General features: G+C 42.1%; 1 protein-coding gene across 4 annotated transcripts; it reads left to right on the top strand.

Annotated features, from left to right (window-relative positions):
* Positions 1-436: 436 nt before the first annotated feature.
* On the top strand, positions 437-13,713 carry GNPDA2 (glucosamine-6-phosphate deaminase 2). 4 transcript variants are annotated; one of them, XM_044417988.1, is made up of 7 exons: positions 437-519; positions 3,300-3,437; positions 4,689-4,790; positions 4,971-5,153; positions 6,172-6,356; positions 9,417-9,591; positions 11,268-13,713. In XM_044417988.1, the coding sequence occupies exons 2-7, from the start codon at positions 3,365-3,367 to the stop codon at positions 11,327-11,329; spliced, it is 780 nt and encodes a 259-aa protein (XP_044273923.1). In that variant the 5' UTR covers positions 437-519; positions 3,300-3,364; the 3' UTR covers positions 11,330-13,713. The 4 variants fall into 4 exon arrangements, with proteins under 4 accessions (XP_044273923.1, XP_044273921.1, XP_044273922.1 ...); XM_044417986.1 differs by having other exon boundaries at positions 3,300-3,463; XM_044417987.1 differs by lacking the exon at positions 437-519 and adding an exon at positions 547-2,202 and having other exon boundaries at positions 3,300-3,463.
* Positions 13,714-15,359: the final 1,646 nt, after the last annotated feature.

Here is a 15,359-nt window from a genome sequence, read left to right as displayed (position 1 = left end):
AGTAATACCTAGAAAAGGCATAGCTAATATGAGTCTATCCTTCCCTTTCCCAGCATATCCCTTCCTCGCTTATTCAAAGGCCTCATCTCGCTATCTAATTAGCCCTTAAAACAAATGCTGGTTACTTCCTCACTTTCCAGAGAATTCTCGCCTCCTCCTTTCTAACGAAAATGTCAGAGAAGTCTAACTCAAAAACAACAACCGACAACCCCAACCGCGAGAAACGTAATAAATAATCAAAGGAGCGTTCACTGCACTATATAGACTGTTGAGCGCACGCGCAGTTGGTTCTTCCTCATATCGCGTTCCCTCCCTTCCCCGCCGGCTGGAAAAAGCCCCGCCCTCCCCCCTCCCCCCGCATCCGTAGCGCTCGCCGAGACAGCGAGAAGGGGAGCTGGTTTGTCCCGGAAGTCTTGGCCCCGCCCCCTCCCGGGCTGCCTTCCCTGTTGTTTGCTGCCGGGTCCGATATTTATCAGCTTGTGCTGTGCTGTGCGAGAGGTTTTGGTGCTCGGGTTGAGTGTGAGTGATTCCGTGAATGCCAGGCGGGAGGGGAGAGGAGACGAAGGCGGGCTGGAGTTAACCGAATGGAGTGCTTAGTCCAGGCTTGCCTCTGAAATAGCGAGACTAGTAGGTGGGGGAAGGGGGAAGGCAGTTCTGCATAGGAACTAAACACTGATTTGTGGGAAACAGAGGGATCTAGTGATTGTCAGGTAGTGACTGGATCTAGGAATTATCTTGCTGCCCAACTTCTGGCCTGGAAAACTTGAACCTGAAAGAACAGCCTTTTCCCAATCTGGAGCCGTCTGTTACATGACAACTCCCGTCGTCCCCAGTCAAGCATATCCGGAGGGCTCTAGATATGCTGGAGGCATTGGAAGTGTTTTCTCTTTTTCTCTTCTCTACCCCCCTTTTAAGATTCAGATCGAAGCATAATGGTTATGCCTTTGATGCAGCCAGGTCCTGTGTGAATTTACTCAAAAGTCAGTGCTGGGTTTCAGAAATGAGATGTTGCAATAGGATTATGCAGAATGGTGGATCAGGAAACAGTATGCTTACAAACTGACTTTCTTGAAAACTGTACCTAGTTTAGCATTGACTTTATGTGGGCATGGTTTGCAATTTAAAAGCCAGGAAGGTAATATTTATGTTTTGAAGTGTAGGTAGTTTTTGCAGTTTTGTCGAGTGAAAAAGGAGCAAGTCTGCTTTGTCAGACCAGCTGTGGAAAATACCCTTTTGGTCTTCTAAATACATGGTCTGTGCAAGACCAGCTACAAGAGTTCATTTGCAGAAAGCAGAAATTAGAGGAACATAATCTGTTGTTATTATGTTTAAGCACTAATGTAAATCAAGGTCCTTACTATGCTTTTTAGTTGTATCATGTGTTCTGGTGCAGTTCTAATCCACAGAAAGTTATGCCACATAATAAAGCAGGTTAGTTTTTAAGGTGCTGTAGGAGTCTCTTCTTTGACTAATTTTGTCACACTGAATAGTGTCTTGACTGATTCTGCTTTATTCATAGAAACATAGACTAGCAGAGTTGAAAGGGGTCAGAGGGCTGTTGGGTCCAACTCCCTGCCTAGTGCAGGACTCCCAAGTTAAACCATCATTCTCAGATTGCTGTCCATTGTATCTTGAATCTCCCTAGTGTGGGAGAGCCTGCAGCCTCGAAGTAATTGGTTCCATTGTCATACTGCTCTAATAATCAAGATTTTTTTCCTGCTTTCTAGCTGGAATCTGGCTTCCTGTAACTTGAGCCCATTATAGCATGTCCTGCACTCTAAAATGATTGAGAATTCCTTCCTCTTTGTGACAACCTTTCAGTTACTTGGATAGTGCGATCATATCTTCCCGCAGCCTTCTTGAAGCTTCCACTGGTGCAGAGTATATTCTAGTTCATTTAGCTTTTCTGCACCTGGCAGCCTTTTCCAGGGAGTTTCCTCCTCGTTTTCACTTTCCTCAGAATTATACTTTTCAGCCTCAGCTTGCTGCTGCTCTTCTAGCTTCTGTACTGCCCTGAGCTGTTCCAGTCTGTCTAAACATGCTTCATCTTCCTTTATTACTCACTGCTCTAGTGCTCTCACCTTTTCTTCTGACAGGGCTACCAGCTTGCACCTGTTGCACATGTAGGCCATGTTGACCTCAGGCAAGAAAACTATTTATTTAGCCTTGTTAAGACTGCATCCCAAACGATCTTACTAGAGAGTAAGTCCCACTGAACACAGTTGGACTCTTCTTTAAATAAACGTGTGGTTGGCTGTCTTTATTATGGAATATGACGAGAACAAATAAAAATCATTGTTACTGTTATTCTGTTATGTAACTTCTGCAAGTGTCATGCATGTGGTTTATAGTCCAATAATGTGAAAGAAATCTACACTGCAATCCTCTGCAAAACACCTATAGGGTTGATTTCAACCATCTGAGTGATGCTTTGGAGCTGAAAGGAATCAGCCTGAGGTGCCACCAGGATACATTGTATCTTCACAGTGTTGGTTTCTCCCCCTCTGCATCTCCCAGAAATCCCCCAAAAGTCCTTCTCTAGGGTTGCTCTAAAAACCTTGGAGATGCAGCAGGTGTTGCTGTTCGTTTTGTGCTACCTTCAAGTGGGAAGAGGGATCCAAGCATAGATTTTCCAGCTTTGTCAATCTAGATGCTCTCTAGCATGGGATTGCACTGCCTGTCTTTCCTGTACTTTTCTGCTATTGCTAGAAAAACATTAACAACTTTAGGTCTCTTTAATTTTCAACTTTTAAAAAAGCCTTCTCTCTTCATTATGAGGTTGCTACTAAACTGCCCTAAGTACAAATTAAGATTTCAGAAGTGCAAAGTACTTGCATGAACTTAAGTAGTTAGCTATCCTTAATGATGTCAAAGGACAGTGGCTCTTCACATGATCAAATTCAGAGCCTATAAAGGCACCCTAAACTGGTCCACACAACTTGAGGCTTATCAAGCTAGATGTCAGCATGCAAGTACGATAGACCACCAGTGACTGAAAAACCTGATTTCATATACAGTGTGAGAATAAAAAGCAAGTGGAGTTCTCAAGTCCCTTGCCCACTGCATAGATCAGCTTTCTCCAGCCTGGTGCCCTTCTGACATTTTGGACTTCAGCTCCCATCAACTCCAGTCAGCTAGGCCAGTTGTCAGGAATCCTGGAAGTTGTAATCTAATATACCAGGAGGGTTGGGGAATAGACGTAACTAGTAGACTTGTTCAGTAGTTCCCAAATTGCACCATCTTCAAAACCTACTATTTCTGTCCCTCTTTAAATAATTGTGTAACTTGTTCTCTCTCAGTTCTAGCCTTGGTTTTCTTCAAGAGCAGTTTCTCACAAGAATGAGGCTAGTCATACTGGACAATTATGATCTGGCTAGTGAATGGGCTGCCAAATACATCTGCAACCGCATCATCCAGTTCAAGCCAAATGAAAACAGGTATTTTACTCTTGGCTTACCAACAGGTAATGCATTTTCTCTTCTTTTGCAACCTTTGGGAAGGAGAGGAAAGGGGACTGGTGGCTTCATACTCCTGTAAGGTGCCTTCATGCATTTGATAATTCTGGACTGCTTTTCTGCCCTGGGCAGAAGCTAGTGTAATGTTGGAGAAGAAAGGAAATAATCACCACCAAGTGTTTGCCTGCACTATTGACCAAGAAGCCTCTGTTGCTTCTTTAGCTTCCAGTGTATAAAAGTGGAATGTTTCTTTTATCCAACTACACTCCTCAGTCTGGTTTCTGTTCTCTCTCTGTGATTGACTCATTCACCCAAAAATAGCTTGGACATGAAATGAAATGCCACCTACAAACACACAATACAGCAAAACTCAAATGGCCAGTTCTGCTGAGGGTGCTTCCCTTGTCCAGTCACTTTTTTTCCTGCCAGGTTCCAAAAGTTTACATGCACTTTTGTATGGATTAGAATTACAAGGGTAGAACAGGATCAGACTAAGTATTCTAACAGTCTAGTCTTCAAACTAGAACATCTGGAGACCTCCACCATGGGCCAGGCTGCATTATCATTTTTGTTTTACATATATGCATTGGTTCCAACTGTACAAAGCAGTTGCTAAGCAACTTACACAGTACAGAAATCCATGATTAATACAATGGGAGAAAGAAAAGGTAACACAGTTAGACACACTGCCACCGCTTGCTGTACTTTGCCCACTCCCAGAGCAATGCTCCTCTTACTCAGAAGAACGTTTCAGCAAGGGACCATCTAAGTTTACTTGGAATTGAGTTTGGTGGTGCTTACTTCCAAGCAAGGACTAGCCCGTATGGTGGCTTCTTTGTCAGATTCCTATTGTATAGAACCAGCCTGCCTAAACTGGTCTGCAGAATCACTTGCAGGGAGGGGGAAAAAATGCCAGCAGCTGCCTCAAAGGGTTGCTCAGAGTTTTAGTCCATGTGCAGTAGCAACAGATCCCTTGACATGGGAAGCCAGTAGGAACACTAGGAATGCATTCAAGGGGCTTTTGTTTGTTTCTAGAGAAAGATTCCCTCTCTGCAGGTCAGCACCCAGGCGCATTCTGTACATGTGGACAGGGCTTGGAGGAATGCCGTTTTTACCACTAAATTGAATTTTTCCTCTTCCTGAAAAAGGCTAAATAAAACAGATCAAGTTCAGAGATCAGTGTGAATGGGATGAAAGTAAGTGAGGACCTTTTTGCTGTCTTGCTTAATGCAGGAAGTACACCTCTGGGATGCTACCAGAAATTGATAGAATATCACAAAAAAGGAGATCTCTCTTTCAAATACGTGAAGACATTCAATATGGACGAATATGTAGGTAAGGCTTATTTGAAAACATGTTTGCATTTCTGATAAGGCTGGAATTCACAAATGGATTTACGCAATGGAGGAAAGGACTGAATTCTGTAATGTCTGACATGTAATGTAAGTGTTGTTTGCAGTCCAGAAACTGAATAACTATTTTAAATCAACCTTTGTATTCATTGTTTTGTCCCAGGGCTTCCCAGAAGTCATCCAGAGAGCTATCATTCTTACATGTGGAACAATTTTTTTAAACACATTGATATAGATCCAAACAACGCTCATATTCTTGATGGAAATGCTCCAGACCTAAAGGCAGAGTGTGATGCATTTGAACAAAAGATAGAAGAAGCTGGTGGAATCGATCTATTTGTTGGAGGTGATTTTTTAAGTTATTGGGTGCAAAACAAAGAACTTGCAGTGAATGAGCATTGTGCTCCTGAGTACATAAATACGTAGTGGGAGCAAAGGAAGCAACCTTGGCTCCCTTCAAACATAGCAACCTTGGCTCCCTTCATCTCCTGCCAATCCTTAAGCTTGTATGCCAGCCAGGTGTCCTCCAGATGTTTTGAACCACACTTCCCAGCTTTCCTGAGAATTGTATGTATTGGCTGGGGCTAGTGGGAATTGAAGTCCAAAATAACTGGAGAGTACCAGGATAGGGAAGGCTTTTGTATGTATATGCAGTGCTTACATTAGATTCCATTTTTCTCTCTCTCCCTTTATAATTTAATATAACAATATAGCAGTAAAGCATGGTACACATTTCTTCACCCTCCTCTGTGTTTAATCTTTATTCTAGTCTGATTTTTCCACTCATTTTTGGACAGAACAGGAAAATTTTCAAATGCATTTCTTGCAATTATACATTTATTTTATTAGACAATGTCTGTGTGGCTTTGCATTTTGTTAAAAGAAACCCAAAGTGGTTTACCAGATAAAATCATAATAAAATGCAATAAAACAATCTTTAAAGCAATAAAACAGTAACACAACAAAACAAACCATTTTAGAATAATCAGAAGTTAGCAGTGCTAGCATCAGGGGAATGTTTGGGCAAACAAATATGCTTTGAATTGTCAGTTGAAACAGAATGTGCTAGCAACCCTCATCAGAAAGTGAAAAGCAGGGGCGTCTATACAGCAGAAGGTAATTTCAGATAATTCAAACAATTTGGCTTGTAGAAGGATGGTTTGGGCAAAACTCACAAACGCACTTGGAAATATGTTCAGCAGTATTACTCTAATGTGAGGTCTTTTAGAACATGTGACTTGCTAATATTATCATTGTTTAGTTCTTCAATTATACCTTAGAATTAATGGTATTCATCACAAAATATTTAGAAAATTCTTTGAGACTCCCTCATACATTGGCTTAATTGTGTGCACTCTTTCAAGGTATCGGTCCAGATGGGCACATAGCTTTCAACGAACCAGGGTCAAGTCTGGTATCAAGAACAAGACTGAAGACATTGGCAATGGACACTATACTAGCAAATGCAAAGTACTTCAATGGAGACTTATCAAAAGTTCCAACTATGGCATTAACAGTTGGTGTGGGGACAGTGATGGATGCCAGAGAAGTAAGAATGTTTGTCTTATCTCCTGGATATTTTTTGCATTCCTTGAAAGAAAATCTGCATTTAAAATAAGTCTGCTGTGATATAGAATGAAAAACAAAGCATTTCAGAATCAATCAGTTGGCTTCAGTGTTCACTGTTAGCATACAGTTTGGTCTTTGTAAATTTTCCCCAGTTCATTTATCACCATTGACTGGGTTTATACAACACAAGAACCCTTTGTAGGTGGCATGCCTCAGTGAGTTGGTTCATATGAACCCAGACTCTTTCCTACAGGGTAGCTTGTTTGAGGGCAGAAAACCATCTTACCAGCCCATATTTGTTCTGGGGTTTGATGTCATGTCTTCCAAACTTGGGTCCGTATCCCCAGTGTGGGTGCTGGGAACTGGTGAGCAAGCCTCTTGATGGAAACAGGAGAACCCCCTTAACTGTTCTGGCTAAGCATGCCTGGGCCACCTTCAGCAACAGCTGCCCTATAATTAGAGCTCTTTCTAATCAGAAGGACAAGGAACCTGCCATATGACTACTTCGTAAATGAAGGCATTCTTGAAAGGCTACCTCATCTTGGAAGGCCAGCCCTACAGTTGGGCAGACTTCTTTTACATGGTCAATGTGGACGTGCAAGGAAAGAGCAGTTAATTGAGATTTTCTTGTTGATGCTATATAGTGAAACTATTTTGCTATCATTAGAATTTTGTCTTAGGTGCCAAAATATCCTGGCCAAACTCTGCCTAGTTAATGAGTTGTTTGCTATTAATGCAAACAACACATTAGTGTTATTAGTGTTGTTATTGTATGGGATAGTAGGATGACATTTTATATTGTTGAATTTATTGAATTACTGTTGTAAGCCGTTCAGAGTCGTATAATGATTGGATGGGTTAGAAATATCCCAAATAAATAAATAAAACTGCCCATGTGGCACTTTGAAGTAACTGTCTTTTGCTTGGTGCCCTTCCCCTATGATTGTGAGTCCCTTTTCATTCAGTGCAGCTTTATTGCCCTTTGCCTTTTTTCCCCAGAGATCAAGAAGAGCAATCTCTGAATTAACAACCCTTCCAAAGTGCCCAAGCCATGGAGCCAGAGGGGTTGTCATTGCTTGGCCACATTTATTATTGTACCCCAAATACATGCAAATATTTTGTACATTTATTTGTTTATGATTTTTAGATGGACTTATGCAATTGTAGATTGCACAACTTTGCAATTTTGAAAATGGAAAGCTTCACCTGGGCATTGTCCTGCAGTGTACTTGCTGTCAAAGTGCAGCAAGTACCAACCCTAGACATTGACTCATAGAGGCCCCAAATAAGGCATTTTCCCTGCTTTAGTTTGACATGCCAGCTGTGCAAAGATGAACTGACAAGTAGGCAAACTTGCCATTCATCTTTGTTCTTAGAAGAGCTAGGCAACATTTTACTCCCATTTGCAAAGAAATCCTCTGGATTTTGGGTCACCTTTCCATAGATCCTGGTGAAACCAGTTTTTCCAGCCATTCATAAGACTAGGTGCTTGAAAAGGTGGAAAAGTGCATTCCCCTGCACCTTTTGCTAACATTCGCTTTTTACGGCTGACAGAGGTTGGGGTTTCTTGGAGAAATAGATTTAGGTAGGGCTAGACCAGGTGGCTTGGACAGAAAGATACACAGAAAAAGTGCTGACATTTGTCCATTGTTTTAATCTTCATAATATTCCTAACTCCGCTTGGCCTGCTAATAAATTGCCCTTTCGACTGAACAGAATCAAATAATGGGCACCGTATAAGTGTAGCAAGTGGGTCAGGCACTCACCCTTTGCTGACTTTCCAAGGTCCTGCTTCAGATTCCGAAGAAGAGTCGGAGGTGATGGCAGTGGGAGGGCAGGCAAGGCAAAGTGGCCAGAATCCATGAAGCTCCATCAGGGGTGTTGCCTGCAGTTTTCCAGGCTGACTGTGAGAGCAGACACGTTTTGGAAGAGATGGGAGGGAACCCAGGAGAGGGGAAAGCCGTTCCTGTGCCAAGTCCCTGATCCCGCGACGAGGTGTTGGGAGAAATGAGCCATCCAGTTAGAGGACTTGGACCCCACAGTGTTGGATGGATTGGATAGAAGTTTCCAGTTTTGGATCAACCTCCTTTACATGAGCAGAGGCTTACCTGGTACACACAAGGTGAATACCTTGCCAGAGGGGTTGTAGAATTGCATTGTCTTATTAACTGTGAAGGGCCAATAAAGTCTGGTGTTTTAGAGCCTAAGGGCAAGAAGGGAAGGGTCTGGCTTAGGAAAATACCCCATCTTGAAACTGTAACAGATGTAATCTCAAAGGTTTAAGTAAAATGAGGTTACCCTTTTTGACAGCACAAATGCTTTCCCTTTTATCAAGGACAGACATCTTGTGCTCCTCCAAATTTTTGGCTGTCAGCTCCTATCATGCCTCACCATATCATGCTTCACCATACAGGGCTGATGGGCCCTCTAGATATTATAACCTATAGGTTCAAAGTCGCATACCCCTGCCCTATGGGAAGATCAACAGTATGTGAAGAAAACGTTGCTAGTGGAGAAAGTGTCAGTCGTGCTCCAGGACTCTGTGGTCTCCTGTCTTCAACGCCTTATATCTTGCATCTCACATTTTGAATGTTGGCAGTAGGATTAAAGTGATGCTGGCCCCTTGTGCTTAGAGGTATTAAACTCCCAGGAGGCAAATGGTGGGAGAGTCCATCTGTATACCTATTTCAACAAAAATGTTTCAGCCTATTCTCCTGGATTCCATCATGAGCAGGGCATAAAGAAATGTCTTGGGATACTTTGCGCCCACTCCAGCTCTGGCTTGAACCAGGGTGTCTTTAAAGAATGAGTCTTGTCCACAGTTGGGGCAATCTAGCTGGAATATTTCCAGCATACCAAAGAGATGATTCCATCCTTATTTTGTTGAAAATTCATATTTCCTGAATTGCCTATAGCAAGGAGCCTTAAAGAGGATTTCTTTTCAGAAGAGTGTCTGTTGCAGCAACTGGCAACAGATCTGCTCTAGCGAAGGGAGGTGCTTCCACGACCATGATATGCTCACATTTTGCCTGTCTTCCAGGTGATGATTCTAATCACTGGTGCACACAAAGCTTTTGCCTTGTACAAAGCAATTGAAGATGGGGTCAATCATATGTGGACGGTATCTGCTTTCCAGCAACATCCTCACACTATCTTTGTATGCGATGAAGATGCTACTTTAGAACTAAGAGTTAAAACGGTGAAGTATTTTAAAGGTAAGCACCACCCTTCAATAATCTAAGCTAGGGAACAGGAAGACTTTTTTCCCCCGAGTGACGCTTGTTTTTCTGGGCAGCCTTCCAGGGGCAGGACCAGAGCCAAAATTGAGGGAGGCCAACATGATATACATCTCAAGACTCTTCTCTTTTTCACTCTGTTTCTCTCTCACTCAATATACAGCAGTAGGGCTTGGAAAGCCCTTCTGTTGTTTCTAGCAAGGGGTTTCTTCCAAGCCCAGTTGCCACACTGGACAATGATTTGCAGCATTTAGCAAGATTAAGCTGTCCCTCCAAGATTAAGCATGGAGGCAACCCCCCCCCCCCCCCATTACCTCCATGCTATGCCTGGCTCAAAACAGGCATGTGCCCTTCACCCCACTCTGTGCACACTGTGATTAGGCCTAGAAAAAAGGATTCCCACGGGCAAGGACATGGCCAGAACACATTTGCCTGTCAGGAAGACCTCTCCCTGTCCAGCCACATCCAACCCATAAGCCAGTTGTTCCCATCCTTGGCCTAACCTCTAGTTTACACACAAATCTGTACATTTCCCAAAGCCAGTGTGGTGTAGTGGTTAAGAGCATGGGTCTGGTACTCAAGTGATGTGTGTTCTAGTCCCACTCAGCCATGGAGCTGACAGGGTGACTTTGGGCCAGTCACAGACTCTCAGCCCAACTTACCTCTAAGTTGTTGTGTGAGAATATGATTGAGAGCAGGAAGGGCAGAATGATGTAAGCCACTTTGAGCTATTTAAACCTAATAAATAAAACTTGCTAACTGACCACTCATTGTCCTGCTCATTATGTAATCTGACATCTTTGAAACACTGTTGAGAGCATGCAGAAGTTTGTTTGTGTGGTATGATCTGGAACACCTTGTGGTAAAAATTGATGCAAGACCTCAAGTTGAAATTCCAGTTAGTAAATCGTGTGGGTGGGTGGACAGACGGATGGACGGAGAAATGTACAGTGAGAGTTTAGGTTTCCATCTTCTCAGAATGCCTCTATAATAAAGATTTGGCTATTAAGAATAAAACAAAAGCTGCCAAAACACCAATTTCTCAAGCCATGAGACAGAAAATACAGGAGCCACTGTGACGAGCACCATCTCCCTATTCCAAACCATCTTGTGCCCCACCTGAAAAAGTCATTAAAAATGTTACTCCAGATTGCTACCTAAAAATGCAGTGGTGAAGAAAGGTAAACAAGTTTCTCTCTCCCAGGCTATTTGGGTAACTGAAGAGTTCTGCCCTTTCAGTCTACTGCACATGTAGGACCTATGTGCCACTGTTTTCTCCACTCTTCAAGTCATTTGAGGATCACATTTTTTTAGAGAAACAACTTTGCCTTAAGGCAATTTATTCCTTGAAGTCATACATCTAGTAGGTAAAAGACCAAAAGGTTAGCACAAAACTGTAGAACATTGGGTTTTCCTAGAGGGTTTGTCCTTCAAATTCCTTTTTTTTTTTTTTTTTTGTATCTTACCTAAAACATGGCTAAAGCAGTAAAGTGAAAGGGTTGCCTGATCCTCAGCAAGAGAGAACAGTGTTAGGATCTTTTCCCTGTGTTGGGATCCTTGGCATCTAAGCCAGTGCAGTGAAAAATAGAATCAAGGCCTGGAGTGACAGTTCATCCCTATCAGGTATTACTAATACTGCCTTTCTCTCCCACCAGGTTTAATGCATGTGCACAATAAACTGGTGGACCCGTTGCACAGTATGAAAGAGCAAAACTGAAGAACACCAGCAATGACTTCACTTGGATGACCCTGGCAGTATTTTTAGGTAGCAGCTGAATCCACTGCTGCACAATATGCTGAGAGCTGGCTCTGAGGGAGACTCTTAAGGACTGTGGGGGTTGTCTTATTTTTCCTAATGGTCCAAATGTATACACATTCCTCTTAGTGCTGTTACAAGCTTTATTCTCTGCTTTTCTGCCTGTTACACAGTGGATGCCCTTGAAAACCAGTGGATCAGTTCTGACTTGAGGGAGTAGCTAAAGACAAGCTGTCCACAGGGAGAAAAAAAGTGTTCTGTAACTCAAATATAAAAACATCTCTCTTTTTTTGTCTCAAGGATTTTTTGTCTATAGACTTGTGTAATGTTATGAACTGATAAGTGGGCACTTTACTATCAAATGTTTACACATGTACAACTGTGTCACACTTAAACCTCGACAGTTAGTTGCCTTAAAATTTATGCCTGGTTATCTACCGGATACAGAATCAATGCCAGTAAGGTTGAAGATAGTACCTGTCTTACAGGTGACGGTTTCAGTAGCATCTTGATCGCTTCTGGGAAGGTAGCTGTGTCAGTCAATTGCAGTAAATGCAGCTTTGTGGTGAGTCAGTTGCATTTTCAAGATTTTGACAGCTCTGTGCTGTATGTTTAACTTTCCACTACAGCACTCGCTTTTACTTTCGTTACATGATTTGAGCTTATGTTTTGAAGGAGTTGCTATCGTTAATCCTGCAAAGGGATGTGTGTGGGGGGGGGAGGGTAGATTCTACACATTTTGAATGCCAATACAACAATTAAATCCCCATTGTATTAAGTCTCGAGTAAAAATGCCGTACAAGTAAAGCTTAACATAACCTAGCTACATTGTCTATCATTCATTTTTCAGTGGTTAACTAGATTTACAAAGACAGGTTGTTTACACTGGGATGGCTACGGCTGGTGCACCGTGCCAGTTTCTAGAAGGCAAGAAGTCAAAATGGTCACACAACATACAACCTCTTTACATGAATGGCTATGTACATCTGTTCCTTTTCTGGCCACTTGTATGCCCACTGCAGGATTTTTAAAATGTTTACCACAGGTGAGAAATAAACATGCATACGTACCACTTCTCTACTGAAGAAGAACCATAGCTTAATTGTTGAGTCCAAGTCTTGCCTTTCTTCTAGGACTTGGATCTAGTCCAAGACGTATCTAGTTAAAGGATTCCTGTGTATTCCTCTGTCAGAGGCGTCTTAGTTGATTGGTCTAGCAGGAAATGTTGAGACACCTTTGACAAAATGGCCAACAATGGCTCTTGTGCTGAGCTCCCCACCATAAATGGATTGTCTTGTCTGGGTTCAGCAATCATGGTAGGCAGAAAGCATAATACAAACTGTTCTCTTAGCATGCTTTCTGAGGACCAAACTTGCCTTGCTATAATACCATGACAGGTTTTGGGCAACATGACAGATGATAACCCAACGTGGCTTCTTGTGTTGTGTGAACCCCATCATTGTGGAAGGTGAAAGGCCTGTTAATATACCAAAGCTTTCTTGTGTGTTCAAATGGTCATAACCCTGATGCTGCAAACATGCTAATGAAAAGTAATTCTTGATATGTTCTTTCTAAAGAGATAAAACCAGCATTTGTTTCCAAGTTTCTACTCTTGTTTCTCAAGCAGAGAAGCTAGGAGAACCCATACAAATATGCTGAGGCCATCACCATTTTCCACCCAGATGTTTTTGACTGCAAATCTATTCTGTTGAACAAGCATGACTAATGACAATTGCTTCAGAGGGCACAAGATTGCAGAAAGTAGGCTTCTGTCAAGCCAGAATGTTGCATCTCTGGCTGTAGATCATGTTTTCAACAATGTTGATGCTAGCTTATTTCCTGTCTTTGGCGTAAAGATCTTGTCATTTTTGCTGGAGTCAGTCAGAAGCATTGTACCAGAATGACTCCATGCACCTTCCAAACTGTGTATCCCATCCAACTGTATATCTCATCATCATCTTGAGGTGCTGCTGGTTGGCACATCGGCCAAGGTCCTCTCAGTAGTGTTAAGGAGGTTATGGAATAAATTGCCGCAGGGCATCCAGTTAGCCTTGGCCCTATCTTCATCTGTAGATGTCAGCTAAGCTTTTTCTTTGAATGTGCTATCCTGTAATACAACTTGACTTTATAGCTGCTGTATGTTCTTTGGCTTGGAATCCAAATTCCTTTCCAGAAAAGGAACAGAGTTATGTACAGAGAATGAGGCTTTCAAGCCTTTGGGGCCCTGTGAAACATGATGTGGAATTGACAGATTAACAATCCCCTTGCCCAGATAAAAGAACAGCTTAGGAACTTACTCACTGGTTTTGATCTATTGCTTAGTATGGCTGACAGTGAGATATAAATGGAGCACACAACATATTGTAAGAAGCTGTGGCTGCAAATCTCTCCTCTAGTACAAATAACATTTGTTGTAAGAAACATTAATCTGAGATGCAAAGAAGCAGGCTGCCCTGTATGTGATACACTCTACACAGCCTTGACTTCCTGGTGGCATTGTCTAAACTCAAACAGATGGTGTCAAAAAATCAAAAAGGCAAAGGAATGAGTTCAATCATACTCAAGAGAATGTCATTTTCCTGTTTGGAAAAGCTCCTCCCATCCCGCCCCAACATGTTAGGCCTCTGTGCTCTAGGTTGTACCATGAGAGGGCAGGAAATTGCATCTAGTGGACATTTGTCATTCAGACACAACTAATGTATACATACATGCCACACAGCAGTGTCTGATTATGAATTTAAATTGTCAGGGAGAAATTTAAGGAGCTTACAGAAAAGGAAATTAACAGCACCCCTTCGATTTCTCAAAATAGTTAAGGATATTAGAGGTGAACTGTGTTACTCATTTATATCAAGCCCAGAGAAATGAACTTGGGCATGGACTGGCTTTACCACCACCACCAACAAAGCAGCAAGGAAAAAGGCGATTTCACAGAACTAGGAATCTGTCTAAATATAATGGTATAATTTGTTTGAAGTAGGAAGACAACCTGCAGTCTACTAGAATACATTTCAAAAACTGGATCTAAAGCAGCCCTTCTGTACATGGAAGAGGTTCTCTACTTTTCTTTTTTTATGTACAGGTAGCCTCCGAGTTATGAACATCCAGGTTATGAACAACCTTTACTTACAAACAGGCGAACCCAGAAGTCCTGCATTATCCTTGAGTGCTGGGCAAGCTGCAAAAGTCAGAACTCGTGTTGAGCGGTGAGGATAGGGAGGAAGGATGGGAAGAAGGAAGGGAGGGAAGGAGAGTTGAGAAAAAGGGGCAGCAATGAGCTGCAAAGTCAGAACTAGAAAGTGACTTCAATAGTAACCCCCCCCCCACACCCCCACCACTCAAGCAACACAATCAAACCCTGACTTTCCAGCACCAGTTCCATCCTTCAACACCAGTTCCATCTCCATCATCATCCCGTTAATGTTAGGCTTAATGTAGCTCAAGAAGTGTTAGCCTATAATAATCTTTTTACTATATTTTTCTATCTTTCTATCTAAACTGTTTTAAGAACTGTACTGTATACCTACACACATACATACAGAGCTTCTCTTTCTCATTGGTACCTGTATTATTAAAATGCTGTATTGTGTTTGTTTTAGTGTATATGGACATATTTCTTAAGTGTCTTACATGCTTTTTATATACGTGATCTGACTTGCATACAAATTTGACTGAAGGATGTACTCAGGAATGGAACTCGTCTGTTACTGGGGGAGTACCTGTATACCTTAATTGTTGGGAAGACACACCATGCCATAAGGCAGATACCTGGATTTCTAGTCCACTCTAGGATAGCTAAGAGTATTAAAACAAATAAACCACGGTCACATTAAAAAAAACCCCTTCAACCAAGCATGTCCCAAAATCATCATCAAGCCATATTTTAGACCAAAAGAGGAAGGAAATCAGAATCTATTTGAAAGTGCTGCGCATAACAAGCTGCTCTGAAGAACTGCATCGGGATGTATCAGCAGAGATGTTCATGTAACGG

This window comes from Varanus komodoensis, unplaced genomic scaffold (genome assembly GCF_004798865.1).
Source record: "Varanus komodoensis strain SLA01 unplaced genomic scaffold, ASM479886v1 scaffold9, whole genome shotgun sequence".
Taxonomy (NCBI): Eukaryota; Metazoa; Chordata; class Lepidosauria; order Squamata; family Varanidae; genus Varanus; species Varanus komodoensis.
Note: the sequence above shows the minus strand (reverse complement) of the source record. Positions and strands in the feature narration are given on the sequence as shown.